The sequence below is a fragment of the Typopeltis vanoorti genome, chromosome 12 (assembly GCF_054136105.1).
Source record: "Typopeltis vanoorti isolate ZY-2024b chromosome 12, IOZ_Tvanoo_1.0, whole genome shotgun sequence".
In the NCBI taxonomy this organism is placed as follows: Eukaryota; Metazoa; Arthropoda; class Arachnida; order Uropygi; family Thelyphonidae; genus Typopeltis; species Typopeltis vanoorti.
In genome coordinates, this window is record NC_143560.1 from 132,284,850 (window position 1) to 132,311,599 (window position 26,750).

General features: G+C 39.0%; 1 protein-coding gene across 1 annotated transcript in view; it reads left to right on the plus strand.

Annotated features, from left to right (window-relative positions):
• Positions 1–26,750, plus strand: part of LOC150101230 (MAM and LDL-receptor class A domain-containing protein 2-like) — a 1,363,156-nt gene that overhangs the window by 1,147,629 nt on the left and 188,777 nt on the right. Inside the window, exon 44 of the mRNA XM_090402193.1 lies at positions 15,407–15,580. Within this exon, the coding sequence (XP_090258319.1) occupies positions 15,407–15,580 (174 nt within the window). The remainder of the gene's footprint in view (positions 1–15,406; positions 15,581–26,750) is intronic.

A 26,750-nucleotide genomic window follows, 5' to 3' on the forward strand; every position in this document is an offset into this window, starting at 1 on the left:
CTCAAAAATATCTTGAGTAGGGAGATACAAAGAGAGATAAGAAGGAAAAAGGAAGAGTGGTTAGATGAAATAAGTAAAGATACAACAGCAAAGGCAGAAAGAAAGGACATAAAAGGTGTTTATAAAAACATTAATATGATGTCAGGAAGGAGAAAGATGCTAAGGACTAGAGCAATCAAGAATGAAAGAGGTGAAATTCTGATAGAAAAAGAGAAGATGTTACAGAGATGGGAAGAATATGTAAGTAAACTTTACGAAGACAGGGAAAGAGGAGAAAATCAAAGGAAAGAACATAGTGGGCAGAGACTGTGCATCATGAGGGAGGATTTGAATCTAGCAATTCAAAAGATGAAAAAAGGAAAATCCCCTGGAATAGATGGTATACAGATAGAACTTATAAGGAATATAGGTGAAAAAGGTATGGAAGTGTTATGGCAAATTATTAACGGAATTTATGAAGGACAAGAATTACCAGAGGAGTTTAGAAGATCAATTTTTATCCCCATTCCAAAAAAGACGGGAGTTTTAGACTGTAACAATTTTAGAACGATAAGTCTTATAACTCACACAGCAAAAATTCTGGTGCAAATAATTTTAGAGAGAATTAGGAATAAAATAGAAAAAGAAATGAACGAGGAACAGTTTGGATTCAGAACCAACAGAGGAACTAGAGAGGATATAACTTGTCTAAGAATTATTGGGGAGAAAACACTAAACCATGGTGGAAAGTTGTTTTGGGGATTTCTAGATTTTGAAAAGGCATTTGATACAGTGAAACATGAAAGGCTTTTTGACATTCTAGAAAATACTAATATTGACTCTTATGATTTGGAAATTTTAAAGAGATTATATTGGTCACAAATAGCGTCAGTGTGTGTAAATGGAGAGGAAACAGGAGAATTCCCAGTGGAGAGAGGAGTCAGACAAGGATGCAAGTTATCACCATTACTGTTTAACTTTTATAGTGAACAAATGTTTAGAGAGACACTTGAGGATGTAGAAGAAAGAATAAAAATAAACGGAAGAATCATTAATAACTTAAAATATGCAGATGATGTAGTAGTGATGGCTGAAAGTGAAAATGGGTTACAACAAATTATTCAAAGAATTGAAAACTCTTGTAAAGAGTGTGGACTAAGAATTAACACAAAAAAGACCAAGATAATGATAATGGGTAGAAAAATAGGAGATAATGTAAAAATGAGATGTGGAGGAAAGATTTTAGAAGAAGCGGAAAGATTTCAATATTTAGGTAGCTGGATCTCAGAGAATGGAACTTCAGAGTTGGACATTAGAAATAGAATAGGCAAAGCTAAATCGGCATTTATGGAAATAAAGAGAATTTTAATAAACAAGAACACTAAAATAGGTGTTAGAATTGGAATAGTTAAAGCAACAGTTTGGAGTATTGCAAGTTATGGAAGAGATTCATGGACACTAAGAAAGAGAGATATGGAAAGAATTAATGCATTGGAAATGTGGTGTTATAGAAAGATGGAAAAGTTAGCTATACAGAAAGAATATCAAATCAAGAAGTTTTAAGACGAGTTGGGATAGAAAGAACACTGTTAAAGAATATTATGCAAAGAAAGACTAGATTTGCAGGACATCTTCTGAGAGGTTCTTCGGAACACCTGACAAGAACTATATTACAAGGGAAAGTTGAGGGGAAGAGAAGACGTGGAAGACCAACTAGAGAGTGGTTTAATGACATCGTGGAATGGACTGGTTTAAGAATGATGGAAGCGACAGACAGAGAGAGAAATGGAGAAGAGCTGCTCATCTGCTGCAACCCTCTTGCTAGAGGATGCTACCGGATGACGACGATGACGACGAATTAATTTTATAGAAACCCTTCAGTAATTTGAATGTCTCAATCATATCTCCCCTCCTCTGCCTATCAACCAATTTTTGCAACCCACAAATCCTCAACCTGTTCTCATAAGGTTCATTCCACAGACCTGCTATCATCTTGGTCACTCGCCTCTGGATCCTCTCCACCTCCTCCCCATCAAGAAGGAACCGAGGTGACCAAATCTGGGCACAGTAGTCAAGATGAGGTCTTATTAAGGCTCGGTACAGAGGAACAATAACCTGCTTGTCTCTGCTTGTCAACGTATTCTTCAGCAACCAAGTGATTTGATGAGCTGATTTGGCCACTTTTGCAATGTTTCCCCTAAACTTCAACTCCTTATCCACCAACACTCCTAAATCCCGTGTCTCATCAATTTCCTGGAGTACAGTTTCACCAATGTAGTAATCTGCTGCTAATCTTTTCACCCCAAAATGTATAACCTTACATTTTGCCACATTAAATTGACATCCATTCACCTTAGCCCAGACCTCCAATCTATCCAAATCATCTTGCAAAATTTTGACGTCATCTGCATTCACTATTGCCCTACCCAACTTTGCATCATCCGCAAACAAATGAACTGTTCCTCTCAGATCCTTTCCTATATCATTAATGAACAAATTAAACAGCAGCGGTCCAAGAACAGATCCTTGTGGCACACCACTAGTCACAGGCCATCTTGTGGATTCTACTCCTGAATAAACCACTCTCTGATATCTCTCTGTCAACCACCCTCCTATCCATCTCACCAACCCTATATCCATCCCCATATGCTGCAATTTACTATTTAGAATTCCATGTGGTATCCTGTCAAAGACCTTAGCAAGGTCCAGTAGAATCACTGTAAACCCATTACCTTTATCCAATTCAGCTGTCACTGTGTTATAATACGTGAGCAAGTTACTGAGGCATGACCTACCCTTCACAAAACCATGCTGTCCCTGATACAGTATCCCTTTTTCTTCTATCCAACCAGTATTTTCCTCTTGACTATTTTCTCTAAGACCTTGATAATGATTCCTGTTATGCTGATTGGCCAGTAATTTTCAACAGCAGCCTTGGAACCACCTTTGTGCAGCGGAACTATTTTCCCCTCTTTCTACCCCCTTGGGACTGACCCAGACCCGAGGCTCAAATTAAACAAAATGGTCAAGGGCACTGACAATTCTTTAGCCGCTTCACATATGACACGAGCTGGTATACCATCCAATCCCACAGATGTATTGACATTGAGGTTCTGTAATAGACTAGTTACCTCTACTTCATTCATCACAATTCCAGTATAAGCTGTTGGTTCTTCCATTCCTGCAATGTCACCACCTGGATGATATACTCTTGCAAAGTGCTCGCTCAGTAATTCCACTATATTGACTGATTCGGTTACCTCCCTACCCTCAGCATTTTTTAAGATCATTCTACCATGAACATTTTTCCTTTTACTTGCAACATATTGAAAAAACTGTTTGGGATTCTCTTTAGCCTGCATGGCCAATTTTCTTTCGTAATCCGCTTTTGCTTTTCTTACCACCCTTGTTACCATCCTGGCATGAGCTTTATACTGTTCCTGCACCTGCTGGTCACCTTTCTCCTTAAATTCCCTCCACAATTGTTTCTTTTTTTGCAGCTCAAGCTTAATAGTGTTATTCATCCATTTAACCCCTACTTGATTTATTATTCGGACTCTTGGTATACAGTCAACCATTGCCTCCTGCAAACACTTCTTAACCACCTCCCATGCACTATCAACATCCAGCCCTTGCAGTTTTACATGCCATGGCACTGAACCAAGCACACACCTAAGCTTGTCATACTTACCAGCCTTGTAATTCCACATGTACCCTGTCTTAATTGTAAATTCCACTCCTTTAGCCACCTCCCAAGTCATGACCTTATAATCACTCTCACCAATTGGTGGCAACATGGTCATGTGTGTTACAGCCACATTCTCAGTTGCAATTACTATGTCAAGCACTCTCTTCCCCCAGGTATTTTCTACTACATGCTGCCTCAGATAGTTGTCCCTTAATAACTGCATAAAATCCAATTCCTTCCTCCCATGTGCCCTCTCCTCTTTCCAGTCAATGTTACCATAATTGAAATCACCCATAATAATTACCCTTCTTCCACTCATTTCTTCTATTTGCCTATGCATACTATCCCCACCATCGATTCCACACCTGGTCTATAGCAGCACCCAATTGTATATTTTGTTCTGCTAGATTATATCTCACACCAAACAGCCTCAAATGTGCTCTTTTCTCTATCCTGCAGTTCAACTTCTATACTCCTTGGCTGCAACTCATCAGCTATCATCAATAACACTCCCCCCCTTTTTTTTATTCACCCTGTCACTCCTGAACACGCTATACCCGTCGCATTCAATCCCACTAGCTTTATCATCTTCTGTTAGCCATGTTTCACTAATACCAACAACCTGTGGTCTGGAAGTGCTAACCAAGGCCAAAAACTCTTCCTTCTTGTTCCTAATACTCTTGGCATTAGTGTACATGAATTGCAGAAGCCCATTTGTCCCATCCCTACTTTGATGCCTTATACTAACTATCCCGTTCGGATTTGTTGTCCTTCTTACTCGCTTGGGCATAATATACTCATTGATACACTCAAATGCCTCCCTAAAGTCTGCATATCCACTCCCCCCCCCCTTAATAAATCTAGTTTCCCTGAGTCTGTACATCCACTTCCACATCATTCATCAACACTTTTTCAAGCCTCCGTACACCAACTCCATTCAAATGTAACCAATCCATCTTATATAAGTCCTTTCACCCATCGAACTCATTCCACACATCCACAAATTCCACACCACTCTCCATTCATAATCCACGCATAAAGTCATTGGCAGTTATGGCCCTCCTAAACACTTCACTGTCATACTGCAGTAAAATACTCACTATCCTAACTCTCTCACTCTTCTCTTTTGCTACCTCAAGTAATTCCCTCACACCCTCTATCATTTCCATTTTGTCCTCTTTCAAATCATTTGTTCCTGCCACGATTATCATCTCTTTCACCCTCTGTTTTTGCACTCGAATAGATTCGCTGACGTCCTTTATGTTCGCGCCCAAATGTTTTCTGTCCCCCAGGTTTTCTGTCAAGTTGTTCACTGCATGAAAGAACAATGTAATATTCTGTCTTCAGATTTCTCTGTTAATGCAGATGTTCTTCAGCATTCTGTTATATCATTCAACATTGTCCTGATATATCTGAACAACTTTCTCTAATTGACCTCAAACCTCACCCACAGTTTTGCTGCTAATTATGATCACACTCTGCTCATGGCATTGACTGCTTATTAGTTTTATAGCCTTTATATGTAGGAGTGAGATAAAGTGTGTGTGTGTGTGTGTGTGTGTGTGTGTGTGTGTGTGTGTGTGTGTGTGTGTGTGTGTGTGTGTGTGTGTGTGTGGCTCCCATCCATGAAAAGCTCCTATAAATCTATAATATGTTTCATAATTATGGTCATTCTCTGCACATGGCATTGACTGCTCATATGTTTTATAGCCTTTATGTGTAGGAGTGAGATAAAGTGTGTGTGTGTGTGTGCGCACGTGGGTGTGTGCGCGCGTGGGTGTGTGCGCGCGTGCGTGCGTGCACGCATATATTTTTTTATGTGGTTCCCATCCACGAAAAGCTTCTATAAACCTATCATATGGTTTCTATCATGGGTGGGTGAAGGATTTTTTTTTTTTCCATTTTTCTTGGTTTATATGTATATCTTTATAGTTTTTCATTTATTTTTTACCAAATACAGAAACCCTGTATTTGGTAAAAAATAAAGCAGCCTGAAGTGGCTGGAACTTTTTCAAGCTACTTCAGGCCTCCAATAAGCAGAATAGGGTCTCACGTTGGGCAATGAAATTCATTTCAAACTTAAACACAATTACAAATGTCCTTCTTCATGGAAGGAAATGAACCTGCAGTCTGTTGATTGTAGTGTGGATACTTGAACTACTCAGTCTACCAGTCTGGCATTTATATCAACCTGCCCTTTTCGTATGCTCCCTCTGTTGCTCTCCAAACTTTGTCAACCACTCTCACCTGTTCAACTTTCTCTCTCTAAAGCTCAATTTTCTGCAGTCTAAGTACCCCCAATAGTGAGGTCATCTTTCTTGTTGACTTCAATGCCCACAACTCATATTGGCTCTCCTTCTTTAGTTTCACCAGTCAAGTAGGCAGTGATGCTGAGGTGTTCACCATCAGCAATGACCTATCTCATATCATCTTCCTACCAGTATACCAGATAATTACTAGGTCAAGCACTCTCTGCTCCCTGGTATTTTCCACTACATGCTGCCGCAGATAGTTGTCCCTTAATAACTGCATAAAATCCAATTTTGCTAACACACTTGACCTCTTCATAATGAGCTTCCCTTCCATATATAATATGGTTGTCAATTCTCCTCTTGGAAAGTCGGACCATAACCTCATACAAGTCTCTTTTGCTGCAGAACAACCTACATGTTCACAGTCTGGTGTTCTTTGGGACTACAGGGTTGACAACTGTGACTTCTATTCTTCCTTCCCAAGGTCTGACTACTGCTTTAGTTCTTGTGATCCAAACACCTGCTCAGAGTGAATAGCAGAAATCATCCTCACCGGAATTATTTGGAGTGGAATTCCTTATTCCACTCCAAATTCTCAGCCACCATCCAAGCTTTGGTTCTCAGAAAAGTGTGCAGTGCTGTAAAAGAAAAAAACTGTACTTAACACAATTGACTCAAGACCAAACCTCCAGCTGCCTTCCCTGCCTATTATGCTGCTCACAACAGTTGCAAAAGAATCATCACCAAGTCCAAGTCAAACTTTGAAAGAGCCAAAGCTGCAAACTCGCCTTCTACCCAAATGGCAATCGCTCCTTCTGGTCACTTGCCAAGACCATTGGGTACAATTTCTGTCCACCTAGGTGCTCACATCCAGGTGGTACTGTAGTCACCTCACCAAAAGACAAGGCCAACTTATTTGCATCACTCTACTCTTCTAAACTGTATTGATGACCTGCGCAAAGTTCCCTCCACTCCACAAAGAACAGCTTCCTTCATGTCCCCCATAGTCTTTCGACAAAAAGAAATCTGAAGAATCTTTAATAACAATGCTGGCCTGGTTGGCTGAGTGGTTAGTGTATCTGCTCTCCAGCCGAAAGACTGTGGGTTCGAATCCCACCATGGGCATGGATGTTTGTGATTTTCTGAGAAAATAGTGGTGTAGTCAGCAGTAAATGGCACTGGTGTAGATGATGAAGGTAGTTGTATTGAGTGGAATGGAGGAGATGGAGAGTTGTAGAGCAGGTGCCCTCCCTCGATGAGCCCTTGGACTCCATGGAGGTGTTATGTAATAATAATAATAATAACCTGAACATAAAGAAAGCATCTAGTCTTGATGGTATCCCACTTATTGTTTAAAAAATTGTGTCCCAGAACTAACACCTATTATAATCTCTTTATTATATGTGTGTATATATATATAATAAGGATATAAAATCTTTATAAAGATATATAAAGATTTATATATCTTTATATATATAAATCTCTTTATTGTATACATTATATATATATATATATATATATATATATATATATATATATATATATATATATATATATATATATATATATATATATATATATATAAACCTCTTTATTATATACATTATATATCCTTTATCACCTCTTCAATCTGTCCTATTCAAATGTCATCTATACAACAACAACATGGACACAGTTCCAATTCTGGTCCATGCAAAGGAGAGATGATAAAAGTCAACCAATGAACTACCATCCAACTGCTTTCACTTCTGTTCTCTCAAAAATTATGGACAAGGTCATCAATAACCAACTCTTGAAACACCTCAAGACATACCAAATAATCACTGACCAGCAGTGTTGATTCCACCATGCTCATTCTACAACTGATCTTGATTTCCCCGCCAACCTATGGACTCAGGCCTTGGAGAGGTTTGGAGAAACTGACATGGTTGCCCTTGGCATTTCAAGGCATTTGATTGGGTTTGGCAGCACAGAGACCTTATCACCAAACTGCCATCCTATGGTCTAACTTCCTCATTCTGCAACTGGATCACCAAATTTCTCACTAGTCGTTCACTACGTGTCATGATGGATGGCTTACTCTCCTCAGATTGCCCTACAAATGCAGGAGTACCCAAGGTTGGTACTCCTGCATTTGTGGAAGAATGAAATTGTGGGATAAAAATGGCAATAGAGTGACTGATGCAGAGGACATAGTGGAATTGTTCAATGAACACTTTATTGGAGTATTTCATCCCAGAGATGTCAGTTTTAATGCTAGAGGGATAGGGCTGGTTCGAGGTTTAGAGGTACAGGAGCTTTACTGACATCCAGAGTACTCAGTATCTGAGTACCAGAGTACTCAGATACTGAGTACTCTGGATGTCATTAAAGCTTTGGGACTGGATGGTATTTCACCACGAGTTTTGAGAGAATGTGCTAGGGAACTGAAAGTGCCTTTAACCTGGCTTTTCAATGAAAGTTTGGTGCAAAGGTGCCCAGGGAATGGAAGGAAGGTAAGATAGTGCCATTGCATAAGGGTGGTATCAGACTGGAAGTGTCTAATTATAGACCAGTTTGTGTGTCATCAGTAGTTGTTAAGATCTTGGAGAAAGTAGTGAGGGACCGTATACAGCATTGGGCAGATGAGGGTAATTTTATCTTGTGAGAGTCAACATGGATTTGTGAAAGAGTGCTCTTGTTATAGCAATATGCTAGCCTTTTATAATAAAGTTACAAGAACATTAGATTAGGGAAAGGCATATACTGCAATTTTCTTAGACTTAGTGAAAGCATTTGACAGGGTGCCACATGATAAGCTGATATTTAAGTTGCAGCACATGGATCTGGATGTCAGATTGGTCAACTGGATTCAGGATTGGCTGTCTGATAAGTATGAGAGAGTTGTGTATGGTGGAGCAGTTTCAAGGAGGCAGAGGGTTACAAGTGGGGTCCCACAAGGCTCAGTACTAGGACCTATATTGTTTAACCTTTATATCAATGACATTACCAGTGGATTACAAGGGGATATTCAGTTGTTTGCGGATGATGCGAAGCTGGGAATTATTATTAGTAATAGTGCAGATGTGGTAGCCCTGCAAGAGGATTTGAATAAGCTATATAGATTGGCAAATGAATGTGGGTATCAGGTTAATGCAGCAAAATGTAAGGTCTTGAGGTTTTGGAAACATCGTTGGGATGCTGCATACTCTATGGGAGGAGTTATACTGGAGGAAGTAGGGGAGACAAGAGATCTGGGGTTGATGATTGATAGAAACCTGAAGTTTAGGGGACATATTGCAAAGGTGGTGAAGGTAACACAGAGGATTGCTGCAATTATGAGAAGGACACTGACCTGCAGAGATAAGAGCGTTATCATTCCGTTGTATAAGTCTCTGATCAGACCACACTTGGATTATTGTTCTGAGATTTGGTCCCCAGGATTTGAAGGGAATAAATTAATTGTGGAAAGGATACAAAGATGGTTTCAGGACTGTACGATGTTAGTTATGAGGATCGGCTGAAGGAATGTGGACTGCAGAGTTTGGTGGATAGAAGAAGGAGAGGTGATATGATTGAGACTTTTAAACTGTTGTGAGGTGGTTACAGGGTTGACACTGGGGAGTTCTTTTGCTTGGTTGAACAGTGGGAAGGAGTGATGACAAGAGGCCATCCCTGGAAGTTATGAAAAAAAACTGTGAGCAAGAGGGCACGGAATTGGTTTCTTTGCATGGAGGGTGGTTGAACCGTGGAATGCATTGCCTGATGGAGTGGTGAGAACGAGAACAGTCAATGAGTTTAAAGAGTGGTATGATAGACTTTGTGTTTCTTGGGGGGGGGACCTCCCCTGCGATGAGTCTTGACAGACCTCCATGGAGGCCTGAATAATAATAACTTAGGCTGACATGCTACTATGCCACAATGTAATTGATAAGTTTAACTGCCAGTGAGAATGCAGTGCCTGTTATATTGGTTCTATCATTTGTTCTATTAAGTCTTGCTTAAATGAACATTATCAAAATTGTAATATTTACATACTGACTATCTGCTTTCTACCACAAAGAAAAAACATACTAGCAACAACAAAAATTCCACTACTGAAATATCCTTGCATGCAATACAATCTAAACATATCCCTGAAATCAAAAAGGTCTTTATCGATTTCCAATTAAATGAATCCAAATTACATTGTTCTGAATCACTAGCCATAAGAATCACCCAATATGCCATAAATAAAAAAAAAGACCCTATTACTGTCCTCCTCATAACAGTTAAACAAAAATTACTCGCCTGTAATCTCAAACCATACTATTTCCCAAATACTCTTGAACCAACCAAATTCTTCCTAACATATTTCACACAAAAAAAAAAACCATATGGTTTTCTCACAGTTAGTTTTTGACTTTTAACATCTGATGATGTTTTGTCAAAACATTTAACACCCATTATGTTTGATGCTGGCTTATTATGAATATAACAGGGTTTAGAAAGTATTTTTACCTTGGGTATAAATATATGTTAAAGATACCAAACAATTTTAAACCTGGTTTTACTCCATTTCCCAAGTAAGCAAACAGACTAAAAAGTCAAGTTTGCGCCTGCAATTGATGCAAGTCTAACTGATCCCACAGGTAGTGCAGGACCAGGGCAACTCGTGGCAAGGTGGAACAAGCTCCGATCACTAATCTTAATATTTACCCTTAATGCCAAAACACATCTCCAAGAAGGGGATGTATGATGTTTTGTATTAAAGGCAAGGGGCCACTACCCAGACCGGTTTCGACCTTTATTGAGGTCTCGTCAGTGGGAGCTAGGCTAGAAATACCAAGATTTAGTAATACAGAGCTTGTAAGTATTTCACCAAAACAAGTTACCATAAGGTGTTTTAACCTTATTAAATAAAAATCTCTGGAGGAGATATAAATGTAGAAAGTATTTTTACCTTGGGTATAAATATATGTTAAAGATACCAAGCAATTTTAAACCTGGTTTTACTCCATTTCCCAAGTAAGCAAACAGACCAAAAAGTCAAGTTTGCGCCTGCAATTGATGCAAGTCTAACTGATCCCACAGGTAGTGCAGGACCAGGGCAACTCGTGGCAAGGTGGAACAAGCTCCGATCACTAATCTTAATATTTACCCTTAATGCCAACGAGTTGCCACCTTTGCCACGAGTTGCCCTGGTCCTGCACTACCTGTGGGATCAGTTAGACTTGCATCAATTGCAGGTGCAAACTTGACTTTTTAGTCTGTTTGCTTACTTGGGAAATGGAGTAAAACCAGGTTTAAAATTGCTTGGTATCTTTAACATATAGCAGGGTTTATTCTCAGTTCTTTCAAATTGAAGGTTTGCATGATTCAAGTTTTCAGTGTAAATATTTTTCATCATTGGTTTTAACATTTTTCATACATCTGAATGTATTTTCTGCAGTGTGTTGTTGGTATCTTGTGCTCAAAACTTTTAATTGCATACTGATCAAGTCTTGTGACAAGTTTTTGCTATCTTTTCCTTCCAAATTTTTACACAGGTATTTAAGTTCTTCTTCTTTTCCCTACTACGTATTAGGCCTACTAGCCTGTTACAAAGCTAATTTTAAGTCCTTCTAAGTCATACCCATCCTGAGGATAAGGTGACTAGCCCTAACCTCCTGGTATATCCTATGACTGTAGCTCATGTGTTCACGAAGCTGGTTTGCCTACTTGTGAGAAGAAAAATCCCCAGATAAACTGGGGAGAAAGCACTGTTGTCCACTCCCAAGACCGGTTAACTGGGCTATATCTGATTATGTACCTTAAGCTCCTCATGTCAGCAACACGAATTGAACCTAGGACACTGCTTTCCCAGGCATATGGTTGCGAAGCGCATAGCCACCAGGCTAACTGCACAGACTAGGATATTAAGATATTAATATCCTAACTTTGGGGTGCTTAACTTTGGGGTGCTTAAGGGTCAAAGCTGTATAACTGAGAGGAGACCTCCACATAGCCTTTAAAGGAATGCGGAGAACCGACCAGGGCTTCTGACCTAATGTCCAATCCTCACCTTCTCGTGGTGCACCCTGTTGGGTATCTACTTTGATACTGAATGAACGAGGATGGGCTGGCAATTTGGGATTTAGCCGACCAAATTGTATTCTTATTGGTTAAACCAAAATAAAAAATGATGGTACAACATGACAAAATTTCATGCCGGCTGGGGCGTCGCCCGGTTAAACAAGGCCCCCGTTGTTTTCGCCAGGGAACCAGGGCGAACAGCGAAAAGTCAGCTACTGGAACAAATCTGAAAACAAACCCCAACTCAACATCACCAGAGTTAAAGATCGGTACTATCAACGTAAGAAGCCTGAATGGCAAAGAAATGGAGCTAGCTGAGGAATTAGATAAGTACCAGATCGACATAATAGGGGTGACTGAAACAAAAAAGATCAAAACTGGTGAGATCTTTCTGAGCAATAAATACAAAATGTTATATTCAGGCAATGACAATCAAGGAAAAGAAGGAGTAGCCATAGTATTCAACACAAAATACGAGGCTAATCTTCTTGAATGGCAGTCAGTCTCAAGTAGAGTAATGTGGGCAAATATGAGAATGGGGAACTGGACAATGAGACTTATTTGTGCCTATGGTCCCACAGAAGGTTCTACTAAGGTAGAAGTGGAGAAATTTTTTGAGGCTTTAGAAAAAGCAACTGACACAATGAAAAAGGAAAAGTTGGTCCTTGTTGGGGATCTAAATAGTAGAGTAGGAAATGATTGTGAGACATACAAAAATATTTTGGGAAAATTTGGAGAAAAGAGCAAAGCTAATAATAATGGCAAATATCTGTTGGATTTCTGCTCAGGACATGGACTGGTTATTACTAACACCATGTTCCAACATAAAAATGTGCACAAATTCACATGGAGAGAAGAGGCTAGGAATAAGAAAAGTCTCATTGACTATGTTATTGTTGATAGTGATGTTTTCTCCCTGGTGCAGGACACCAGAGTGTACAGAGGATTTGAAATTGGAAGTGATCACTATTTAGTCTTGAGCAGGATAAAATTGAATTTCATATTGAAAAGAATAACATGTAAGAAAGTTTTAAAGCGAATAAAAGTTGAGCAGCTCTCAGATGTGAACTGTAGACTAAAATACAGAAATATTATTGAAAAGAAAATGAAAGAGTTTGAGAACAGGAATCAAACCTTGGAGATTCAGTGGCAAACTCTGAAGGAAACATTGATTGATTCTGCCAGAGAGGCATGTGGTGAGGTTGTGTGCAAGGATAAAAAAATCAGAACTCCCTGGTGGACACAGGAAGTTAAAGAGGTAGTGAAGGAAAAGAAGAAAGCATATCAAAAGTTCCTGGCTAATAAGTCAGCTTTTACTCTTACAGAATACAGAGACAAATGTAAGAAAGCTAAACAGTGTGTAAAACTAGCTAAACAAAAGTCATGGGAGGACTTTGGCAAGAATATAGAAAATAAATATCAAGAAGGTGGCAAAATATTCTGGAGGTTGTTGAAGAAGCTTAGGAATGGAGGAAAGTGTGCTGTAAAAGGAATTAGAGATGATAAAGGTGAAATGAAAACAGGAGAAAAAGATATCCTTGAAGTATGGAGTTATTACTTCGAAAAACTGCTAAATGAAGCAAGCAGTGATGACAGCACAGTGATAAAAAACACTGACCAGGCATGCAGTCAGGAATACATATCCATACTTGAAGTAGAAAAAGCCATCAAAGGCTTGAAATGTGGAAAGGCAGCAGGAGTAGATGATATTCGACCAGAAATGCTGAAGTATGGTGGTATAAGAGTCTTACAGTGGCTGCACTGCATAGTTCAGAAAGCCTGGACAGAGGGACGAATTCCCGATGATTGGAGTAGAGCTCTCATAGTACCTATATATAAAAAGGGAAATAAAACTGAATGTGAGAATTACAGAGGTATTTCCCTACTGAGTGTTCCTGGCAAGATCTATGCAAGTATACTTGAGAAACGGTTGAGAAGAATTGTGGAAGAAAAGCTTGGTGAAGAACAATCTGGATTCAGGCCAAATAGAGGCTGTCAGGATCAAATCTTCACCTTACGACAAATAGTCGAGAAAGCATGGGAATATAACAAAGATCTGTATTTAAGTTTTGTCGATTTGGAAAAGGCATATGACAAGGTGCCAAGAGAGAAGCTATTCAATACGCTGCAGTTATATGGTGTCAATGGGGCATTATATCAAGCAATACTTAGTCTTTATTTGAGTTGTGAGTCAGCAGTTAGAATTGAAGGAAGTACAGGAAGATGGTTTAATGTTAAATCTGGTGTGAGACAAGGATGTACATTATCCCCTCTGTTATTCATTATCTATATGGATCACATTATGAAGGAATGTGGTATTAAACCTGATATCAAAATTGGAGATGTTAATGTCAGCTCTTTGCTTTATGCAGATGATGTTATACTTCTAAATAAATCCGCTACAAGTCTGCAAGATTCTCTGACTAAATTGAATAGCTGTTGTAATAGATATGGTATGAAGGTCAGCAATAAAAAGACAAAGACAATGAAGATAGGCAGAATCATTGAAAATGTCAACTGTGTTGTGAATGGAGAACCTGTGGAACAAGTAAAACATTTCAGCTACTTAGGCACAATTTTTACTGAAGATGGTAAACTAAATATAGAAATAGACAACAGAATCAGCAAAGCTGGTATGGTGGGAAGTCAATTGAATAAATTCATATGGAATAAGAAAGAAATTAGTCGGAACACTAAATTAGCTGTATACAAGACTGTGTTCAAACCAATTTTAACTTATGGATCTGAGAGCTGGGTCAGAAGTAAAACACTTGACCAAAGACTAGAGACCGCAGATATGAGAGTCCTGAGAAAGATTAGAGGCGTGAACAGATGGCATCAATGGCAATATCATATTAAAAATGAGGATATTAGGAAAGAACTTGACATTGTCAGCATCCAGGAATGCGTTAGCAGAGCTAATCTCAGATGGTATGGTCACTTAAATAGAATGGGAGAGGAAAGATTAGCAAAACAAGTGTTCTCTGCCAGGTTGGCAGGAAAACGACCCAGAGGAAGACCTAGATATAGGTGGATTGATACGGTACAAAGTGCCTTAGACGATAGAAATATAAGATCTGATAATGTTGGAGTCTTGACAAGTAACAGACTGATTTGGAGGAAAATTGTAGAAAGGAAGTTAGTAATGATGTAATTTTTTCATGTAGTACTGTCATATCCTGTACACCCCTTGAGGGTACATGGCAGGAATTTGATGATGATGATGATGATGATGATATCCTAACTGTACAGACTAGGATTATAATTAAAGGATATTAAGTTAATATCCTTTAATTATAACCTAATTTAATTTTAACTGCTAAGCATAGTTGTTATGAAGAAACTGCTCCATTTCTAAAAATAGCTTAGCTTTTCTTTTCTACTTTAAAAAAATTTAGGAGCATCATGATTTTTTTCAGAAATTTTACATTATAAAAATTAATTATTTTTATAGGTACTCGGATACCCACAAGCACAGTGTCAACTCATTCTACTGAAACAACTGATGCTGAAGATCATTGTGATTCTGGATATGCTAGCTGTGGAGAAAGTAAATACTGTATTCCAGCCATATGGCTTTGTGATGATGTGCCTGACTGCCCTGATGGTAGTGATGAAAAAGATTGCCGTACGTGAAAGTTTTAACATTATGTGCATTTGTTCACACATTTAGCTTATGATTTTTTATACATGCATGTGTGCATGTAAAATATTTGATTTCACTAGATCTCTTTATTTTCAATTAAATTAAAATATCATTAATACTAACTGATATTTTAACAGCATCCAAAACTCATTGTGGAAGGCCAGACAAAATTTGTTTATTAACAGTATGCACAGAACCACCTCTGGCAGCCAATTTTACTCATTCACTCTTCAAGAAAAAAATTTAGTCTTCATGTATTTATACTTTTACTCAACTTCTAGGGGCAATGTACTTGCTATTTCCACTTCCACCCGCATAATGAGTCAAATTTTTCCTATATCTGTTCTATTAAAGCTGTTAGCAAATTATGCATTTTTATTTAATACCTCCTTACATCTGCCAGTTGACCAATTATTTAGCCTACAGGTCTTAAGTCTGTCTTCATCTGAAGTATTCCACAAACCTTATATCAACTTGGTCAACAGTATCTTGAGAATGAGAGAGAGTAGTGGAGAGCATCCAGAGCAGTGGCGTATTTAGGTATTTCCTGCCCGCAGAAAGTGTCCCCCCATATTTAATGAACATGTTGATTTACATGCATAACCTATTTATATTGTAAATTTGTAATATAAAAAAAAATATATATATATATGAAAGAATGATCATTAACTCGGTTAACATACATATTTTTTTAAAAGAATTGAATGACTAGAACTGAGATTTAAGTAAAAAGGTTTTAATATAAAAACACGAGTAGTTTCACCTTGTAACAGCCTTCATCAGGTGACATTATAAAAGAAAGAAAAAAGAAAAAACACTAAAACACTAAAGCTTAAATAAACTATGAACATCATGAGAGTCTCTATACATAATCGACATTAACTTGTTGTGGTTGTATTTAAATCTGTTCTTTCGTTAGTTGTATTATTGAAAATGAAATATGAAAGAAGTTTTGAGATGGTTTATTTCTGTAAGAAGTTCATTTGAGTCATCCAGAAGAGAACGGGCTCTATGTCCCAAGGTGGAAATTATTACGAGCTTATGAGGAGGGAAGTGATGGGACTGACTATGCAGATATCTGTTGGTATGTGTGGGCTTTCTATTTATCGATATTTTGAGTTTACCAGAAGAACGGGTGGGGGGGGGGGCACCTTTAGGACTCTAGGAACAACAATAGTTTTCTCTCTTCTGCCTCATTTGCTTTTTGTAGTGCCTGCATACATGTGTCATAGTTGTATGTTCTCATGAAGATGGCAACGTGACATTGCCGAAATATAGGAGGTATTTATTAAAGTTTCTTTTAATTAATATTCCATTATACATTGTAAATTCCTTAAATAATTTGATAGTCATAGTCATTCAGGAATTAGGAGTGAAGCATTATCCTTGTTAGTTTTTTGTGGATCATTCGCTTGAGAATCTTATATAGATGACACAATAGAGAAATAGGTCTATAATTTTGGGATTACTTGCATCTTTCCCTGGTTTGAGAGCTACAATAACTCTAGCTCTTCTACAAACTTTGGGTATTTTGCAGGTATCAATATGATTGTTAAATAAATTCAGCATCAAGTCTTTGGTTGCAGGACCAAATTCCTTGATTTTCTCAATACAAACTCCATCCAGGCCTGCTGCTTTTCCTTTCTTACAAATTTTAATTGCCCTATTAAGTTGTTCCATTGTAAAAGTTTGGAGAAAATATATGTTTCTTTTCATGGAAGACATGAAAGGTACCTACTAGTAGAATGTGTGATTTATGCATTTGGGCATCCCTAGGCAATGGTGTTACAACCAGCTGATTCTTCTGCTCCAGAAGCAACTTTTATGCATTTAATTCTAGTCCTAATAAGGTCTACATACTCATATCATGGTAGTAATCTGGTACCATTAATCCACTGATGTTGAGGGGGCACTTTGTAAGATTCATAAAGGAAAGCACCATCGATAGAGCCATGAAGTAGAGATGCCCATATCTTATGTTCTGCCAATGCTCATTATCTGGGAGCCCTGATACTGGGTCCAACCCCTAGTTCATCTGTAATCATCTTGAATAATAGAACTATGGAAAGCCTCCCTGCAGATGGGTGAAGAGGAAGCTTCAAACTTCGCTAACTGGATGAAATGCAGTCACGGAATCAACCAGCAGAGAAATGGAATACCAAGCCTATCATCCTTCACTCTAGCATGAAAATATGCTACTGGGATGCCAGGAGGTAGGTGGAGCCAAGATCTCATTGCAGAGTGAACAATCTTATCCATTCAGGATAGTTCTGAAACACACGTTCTTCTGAGCACCAAATTGTAGTAATACCTCGGAAGTAAATAGTTAGAATAAAGAGCCTCTGCTGTGGCTTAAGAGGAGCTTTCCTTAAAAGAGTAAGCCCAGTGACCAAGGCTGAAGAGACAGAAGACCTTCCTTTAGGAGTGAAGATACCCAAGTATCTCCACTCTTCCATGGTCAAAAATGTAATGAAATATCAAGCAGGGAAAACTCATTGTTCTTGACCTTGAGCTTCTTGTAACAGCCTGAAGGGATAAGAACTAATGAGCAGCACTTCTCTACATGAATATTAAGGCCTCTGACATGAAAGTAGTCAACTGCCCAGCCAACGAGTTCCTGCAGGCCTACTTTAGTAGAGGCCACAAGAATGAGATCGCAAAGGCCATCGCATTAAAAGAGTGTGCACCAAAGGGGTAACCAATATAGATAGGAAGAGAGCAAAGAAATCATCAGTGATGCAGTTAAAGAAAAGAGAGGATAGAGGATCACCCTGGCAAACTCCCTGAACAGCAGGAATAGAAGTCGCACAGGATCAGGATCCTGTAGTGATGGAAAGGGAGCTACCAGAGTAAAGCTCCAATACATATGAAAGAAGGGGGTCTGGACATCCAGCAATAGACAGCGCTCTACGAATAGCAGGAAGGGAGATGCTATTAAAGGCATTTTGGAGGTCCAAGGATGCCATATAGAGAGAGGCCTAAGGTGGCATCAGGAATCAATATCATTAATTGATTGAATAACAGTGAACTAAGCACTGATCCTTGTGATACACCACTGGTTACCTTAAATCTTACAGACTCTCATCCCCTGTATACCACATTTTGATATCTGTCAGTCAGCCATCCTCTTATCCATGCTAATATTCTATAATCCAAACCTATATTCTCCAATTTATGCAAAATTCTACCATGCTGAATTCTGTCAAAAGCCTTAGCAAAATCCAATAGTATCCATTCCCTTCCCCCTTATCTAGTTCAATGGTAACATTGTTATAGAATGTGAGGAAGTTGCTAAAACAGGACCTTCCCTTAGTAAACCCATGCTGTTCATTGAAAAGTATAGATTCATAAGAAAGATTCCGGTAATTGGACCAATGTTTATTAAGATAAGTAAAAAAAAAAAAAAAAAAAACGACAAGTTTCGTAAGTCGTTTGACTTACATCTTTAGGGGTCAAAGGTAACTAAAAGTTTAAACACAAGAAATGAGAAATTACTCAAAATAGTTCATTCTATGCAGTTGTGGCTGTCTAACTGTTCATTTTTATTGTTACTTATCTTAATAAACATGTGGCCCAATTACCGGAATCTTTCTTATGAACTGCTAAACCATAGAGACCTATGCCTACAACTAAAAGTAGAGATTCTCTGTCAACCCAATTCTAAATATGAGCCCTAACCAATTTTTCCAAAATTTTACCACCACTCCTGAGATACTAATTAATTGACAGTTGGATACATTGATCTTTGCACCACCCTTGTGCAATGTAATCACCATACATTCTTTCCATTCCTGCAGAAACTGCCCAGTTATGAGTCTCATATTAAACACCCTGGTCAAAAGAATAGCCAGTTCAGCTGAACACTCTTTTAGCACATGTGCTGATATTCCATCAGTCCCCCTATTGCTGAATTTTTATTCAGTTTGTACAACAGCTCTAATACCTCGTCCTTTCTTCATCCAGTGAAGAGGTAGCAGTGAGCTGATTATGCAATAATCAGCTCACTGTTCACTGATTATTGCATACACCAGGTTGATAGCTTTTAACATAATGGACCTCATTAGTTGAACAACCTCTCCTGCATCTGTAAGCCTTGTGCCATCTGCATTTAGAAGAGTTATTCTTTCATATTCATTCTTTCTTTTTCTTGCAGCATATCAACAGAATTCTTGTGGGTTGTCTTTAGCGCACAGAGCCAGTTTCTTTTCATATTCAGATTTTGCTTTCTATACAACAGTTGTGCTATTCTAGCCTGCTGCTTATAATTTTCAGAATGCACATCATCCTTATGCACACAATATTCCTTCCACATCATGCTTTTCTTATGAATCTCTTGCTTAATAAGATTACACATTATTATTATTATTTGACACCTACGGGGAGTCCAAGACTCATCAAGGGATCCATTTTGACTCCTACCCTATTTATTCTTCGAACTCTCAGGATACACTCTGATATCATATCATTTAAGTATTGCTTAAATGCTTCCCATGCACTGTTGATATTCCTCCCATCCATCAGCCGATCCCATTCCACTGAACTCATTATATTACTCAGTTTGTCATAATTTCCTGCTTTGTAGTTCAGTATGTAACCTTTTCTGAATGGAACATTCATAAATTTAGTCACTTCCCAAGTCAGTACCGCATGATCACTGTCACCAACCAGAGAATAGTTACCTCTTTAACTGAAATATCCTCTGACACTATAATCAAATCTAACACTCTTTGACCTTGAGTTCCTTCTGTAACATGGTGATTGAGGAAGTTGTACCACAACAGCTCAATAAATTCATTTTCATTCTTCTCATGAGATTCTACTGCTACTCAATCCATATTTGGATAACTGGAGTCCTCCATTATGATTACTCTTTTTGCACTCATCTTTTCCATTTGGTGATGTATTTCTTCATCACTAGCAACTGAGGGTTGTCTTAACAAGTTTGAGTGCCCTGGGCTAAAAAAGGTTGGTCTACTCTTGATCATCTTATCCAGCTGGATGCATCCTAAAACTCAAGCATCTCGTGTTGGTTTTCTTTGATATGGAGAAAACATGTGATACTGCTTGGAGAGTTGAAATACTTAAAGAGCTTCATAATTTTTGTCTTAAGGGAACTTTCTCTTTTTATCAAGAACTTCTTATCTAACCAAATATTTCAAGTCTGTTTGGGAACTGTTCTCTCCTGACCATATAACCAGGAAGAAACTGAACATTGTTTCTTCCTGGTTATATGGTTGAATCAAGATCAACTTGATAACAACTTCCTCCAACAGTAAGTAATGTCTTTTTTGTGGATGACCTCACCATCTTCTGCCACAGAAGATAGGAATCGTAGAAAGACAACTGCATCAAACCATTGGCTAATTGTCAAAATGGTCACTTGAAAATAGGTTTGTATTTTCACAGCAGAAAACAGTTTGTGTGCACCTTTGTGGATGTGGTCTTCATCCTGATCCAGTAATCTGACTATGACAAACATTAGTTCCAATTGAAAGAGAAGCCAATTTATTGGGATTGATATTTGACAGTAAATTCAGTTTCCTCCCTCATATATGAGGGTGGTCTGAAAAGTTCTCGGCCTAACAATGAAAAAACGAATTTATAATTTCAAAATTATTTTTATTTTACAACATAATATCCCTTAAGACTAAGACATTTATTCCAGTGATGCTCCAGTGCCATTATTCATCCAAAATTTTACCAACTACAGGAGAAATACAAACTGGCTAGTATGCTGGCATCTCCTTTCTATCACAACCATCATTACCCAATGACACTAACTTATCTTTCTTCCACTCCTTGTGTACCTTTCACTGTAGTCAAACTTTCATTGAACAGGTAGATCAGTGGGGGCATTACTTCCTTTTCACAATTCTCTTAAAACATAGTGAAATCTCACCCAGTTCTGCTGCCTTATTGACTTCCAGAATAACATTTAATATGTTAATATTAATTAAACCACTTTATCTTCATATACATCTGAACCTTCAATGCCAATAATTAAAATAAAACCTACTTTTCCAGGATGAATACCTCAATAACATAATCAATTAACAACTCCACTTTACCATCTCCATTGATAACTCAGTTTTGTGACTTGCCATTTTTATCTGACAGTGTAATTATTTCTCTTCCTAATGGCCACTCAAATGAAAGAAATTTTTTGGATTTTCCTTGGATCAAAGAAAGAGTAAACTCTTCTCACATTCCAGTTTTGTCTTCCTTATTATATTAGCCACTTTCCTTGCCTGAATCTTATATTCTTTTGCAACTGCTCTCCATCTCTCTTTTTATTATTATTATTATTATTATTATTATTATTATTCAGTCCTCCAAGGAGTCAAAAGACTCATCGAGGGAGGTCCTTTCTAAGACATAAAGTCTGTCAAGACTCATCAAGGGGAAGTCCACCCCTGAGAAACACAAAGTTTATCATACCACTCCTTAAACCCACTGACCGTTCTCGCTCCCACCACTCCATCAGGCAATGCATTCCACGGCTCAACCACCCTCCACACAAAGAAACCACTTCTTACCCTCTTGCTCACAGTTTCCTTTCGTAACTTCCAGGGATGGCCTCTTGTCATCACTCCTTCCCGCTGATCAACCAAGCGAAAGAACTCCCCAGTGTCAACCCTGTAACCACCTCTCAACAGTTTAAAAGTCTCAATCATATCACCTCTCCTTCTTCTATCCACCAAACTCTGCAGTCCACATTCTCTCAGCCGATCCTCATAACTATCCTTGTACAGTCCTGAAACCATCTTTGTCATCCGTCTTTCTATCCTTTCCACAGTTAATTTATCCCCTTCAAATCCTGGGGACCAAATCTGAGAACAATAGTCCAAGTGTGGTCTGATCAGAGACTTATACAACGGAATGATAACCCTCTTATCTCTGCAGGTCAGTGTCCTTCTCATAATAGCAGCAATCCTCTGTGTTACCTTCACCACCTTTGCAATATGTCCCCTAAACTTCAGGTTTCTATCAATCATCAACCCCAGATCTCTTGTCTCCCCTACTTCCTCCAGTATAACTCCTCCTATAGAGTATGCAGCATCCCATCGATGTTTCCCAAACCTCAAGACCTTACATTTTGCTGCATTAAACTGAAACCCCCATTCATTTGCCCATCTATCTAGCTTATTTAAATCCTCTTGCAGGGCTACCACATCTGCACTATTACTAATAATCCTTCCAAGCTTCGCATCATCCGCAAACAACTGAATATCCCCCTGCAATCCACTGGCTATGTCATTGATATAAAGGTTAAACAATATAGGTCCTAGTACTGAGCCCTGTGGGACCCCACTTGTAACCCTCTGCCTCCTGGAAACTGCTCCACCATACACAACTCTCTGATACCTATCAGACAGCCAATCCTGAATCCAGTTGACCAATCTGACATCCAGACCCATGTGCTGCAACATAAATATCAGCTTATCATGTGGCACCCTGTCAAATGCCTTCGCCAAGTCTAAGAAAATTGCAGTATATGCCTTTCCCTCATCTAATGCTCTTGTAACTTTATTATAAAAGGCTAGCATATTGCTAAAACAAGAGCGTCCTTTCACAAATCCATGTTGATTCTCACAGATAACATTACCCTCATCTGCCCAATGCTGTACACGGTCCCTCACTACTTTCTCCAAGATCTTAACAACTACTGATGACACACAGACTGGCCTATAATTAGACACTTCCAGTCTGTTACCACCCTTATGCAATGGCACTATCTTACCTTCCTTCCATTCCCTGGGCACCTTTGCCAAAGCCAGACTTTCATTGAAAAGCCACGTTAAAGGTATTGTCAATTCCCTAGCACATTCTCTCAAAACTCGTGGCGAAATACCATCCAGTCCCACAGCTTTACTGACATCCAGAGTACTCAGTATCTGAAACACACTCTCCTCCTGTACCTCCAGACCTCGTACCAGTCCTATCCCTCTAGCATTAAAACTGACTCCTCTAGGATGAAATACTCCAATAAAGTGTTCATTGAACAATTCCACTATGTCCTCTGCATCAGTCACTCTATTCCCATTTTTATCCCACAATATCATTCTTCCACAGTCATTTCTCCTCCTACTGGACACATAGCTAAAAAATTCCCTAGGATTTTCTTTGGATCTTAGGGCCAATCTCATCTCATATTCCAGTTTCGCTTTCCTTACCACACGAGTCACTCTTCTGGCCTGTGTCTTATATTCCTCATGCATCTCTTCACCTGTCTCCTTATATCTCTTCCATAGCCTCTTTTTCGCATGCAATTCCTGTTTAATATTGTTTGTCATCCACTTTACTCCAAATTGCACCCTCTTCTTCACTCGTGGTATACAACTTACCATTGCTGATAACAAATATTCTTTCACAAATTCCCACGCACTGGTGATATCCCGGCCTTCCAATTCCTCCCTCCATGAAACTTCCCGAAGTTGACGTCTAAGACTATTATAATCACCTGCCTTATAATTCCACATAAGTTCCCGTCTCTTTGATACTCCTGCATGTCTATTCATTTTCCAAGTCAAAACCATATGGTCACTCTCTCCAACTGGTGGGAGAGACGTCAACTCAGTTATTATCAACTCTTCTGATGCTATAACCAAATCCAAAATTTTTGAACCTCTTGTTCCCTCTGTTACATGTTGCCTAAGACATTTGTCCCTCAAGAATTCTAGAAATTCCATTCCCCTATTGTTACATGCATCTTCCTCTCTCCAATTTATACTACTGAAGTTAAAATCTCCCATAACAATCATTCTTCTTGCACTTGCCAAACTTAGCTGTCTAAACATCTCCTGGTCCCCATCCTCTGTGCTCCTGGGTCTGTAGCAACACCCCACTAAATATCCTGTCTTGCCTACCTCTACCTCACACCATACGCTCTCAAAATCATTTGTCTCACTACCTTCCAAATTCTCCACTCTTAGAGGACATAGGTCATCACTTATCATAAGCAGCACCCCACCACCACGCTTTCCCCTCCTATCCTGACGAAAAATGCTATACCCAGCGACTTCTATTCCTGTTGTTATATCCCCTTCTGTCAACCACGTCTCAGTGATCGCAATAATTTTTGGCCAGGCTGATGCTATCTGCGCCACCAATTCCTCTCCCTTATTCCGGATACTCCTGGCATTAGTATACAGCATATAAATGCCATTGTTTCTATACCCAGCATTATCCCTTCTAGACTCCACTGGGCTCAGTCTTACCTGACATTCTCTCCCTTCTCCCAAGTATCCATTCCCACAAGAGGCCACCTCTGCTATCATCCTCCCTGGGACACACTGACTCGTTCAGAACAGCAATCTCTCCAGATGCCTACGTCCTTACTCATTCAAATGCAAACGGTCTCTCGCAAACAACTCCTCTCTTTCCTCAAACGCACTCCAAGCATTCACATATACCAGTCCTCTCTTGTCACACATTCTCGCTATTATGCCATTCAATATCACCGCTCTTCTGCTCAGCTCATCATTATCATACCTAGGCAACACACACACACTATTTTTCCTCTCTCTGTCTTCTTCCGTACAGTCTCAAGCAAACATCTCATATCTCTCGCTGCCCGACTTACATTACCACTCAAGTCATTCGTTCCTACAATCACAATCATCTCATCCACCCTTTCACTTCTCTTAATTGCCATAGCCACCCTTTCTATTGTTCCTCCTGGCAAACACTCCTCACGCATCCTATCCTGAACACCACGGATCATTGAGTCACCATACATTATACCTCTTACCATTCCATCGCTCCTATTGTTTCCATTCTCTCCTCTTCTTTCATTCCCATACCTCTCTCTTCTACTGTTTCCATTCTCTCCTCTTCTAGCACTCCCATACATCTCTCTCATTCCCTCTCTCCTACTGTTTCCATTTTCTCCACTTCTAGCACTTCCATATCCCTCTCTCATTCTGTCTCTCCTACTACTGTTTCCATCCGCTCGTCTTCTAGCATTCCCATACCTCTCTCTCATTCCATCTCTCCTACCGTTTCCATTCTCTCCTCTTCTAGCACTTCCATATCTCTCTCTCATTCCGTCTCTCCTACTGTTTTCATCCTCTCGTCTGCTAGCATTCCCATACCTCTCTCTCATTCCTTCTCTTCTACTGTTTCCAATCTCTCCTCTTCTAGCACCCCCATACCTCTCACTCATACTCCTTAAATTCTCTCTCTCTCCTACTCTGATTCGCCTTGCATTCATCTCTTCCATTCTCCTAATCTTATCTTTCATACTTCTGCTCTCATTCACTAGACATTCCACCTCCTCTTTCAACTCATCTATCTCCCGCTGCAGGTCAGTCACTCTTAATCTAAATTCACTCTTCCAAACAAAACCATCTCCTAAACTTCCACAGTCACTCACACCTTCCACACTATCAACCATTATTTTCTCATTCTCTCCTATCATACTACTCGTCTTCCTACATTCATTCTCCGTTCCTGGAGCAACAAAGTCGGATATCGATATATCTAATGTACTTATTTCCTCCAACTGCCTGCATTTTGCGCACATACGCTCTCCAATCTCTTTAACAAACCACATATGTAATTCCTTAGAAGCATACATGCCGCAAGTACTGCATGCCACAAAGTCCCTTATGATATTGCTAATAATCGAGTTCTTAAATGGCGGAGGACTTGGCGTTACGCCACTTGCGACTGCTGCTGAATCCACCATCATTCCTTACTGCCGAGTAGCGTAATCCTTAATAATTATTCAATTAATAAATAAGAGGGGAAAAAAGTACAAACATCAGAACATTTAAGTACTAATATAATTAAATAAAATGAAATATAACTAAATACAAAGTAACTTAGCTTCGTTTTGTCTTCCACCGTTACGCGTTCGATTCTGACGGTACCAACATATATTATATCGCGACAGCAACTAACTTCCGAAAAACAACCACTGAAGTACACTCGTATTCAGAGAAACAATTCAGCACTCAAAAACGTATAAAAACGGGAAAAAAACGGACTATTCACCGATTAAAAATCACTTTCTTCTGCACAGCTCAAATTCACCGCCACGTGCTACGGCGACGCTAGCGCCACCTTTTTTTTATAAACTTTTTTTCATCTTCTGTTTCTGAATGATTTCATTCAACATGAAACTGTTGACCAGTAGGTCTCCTCACTG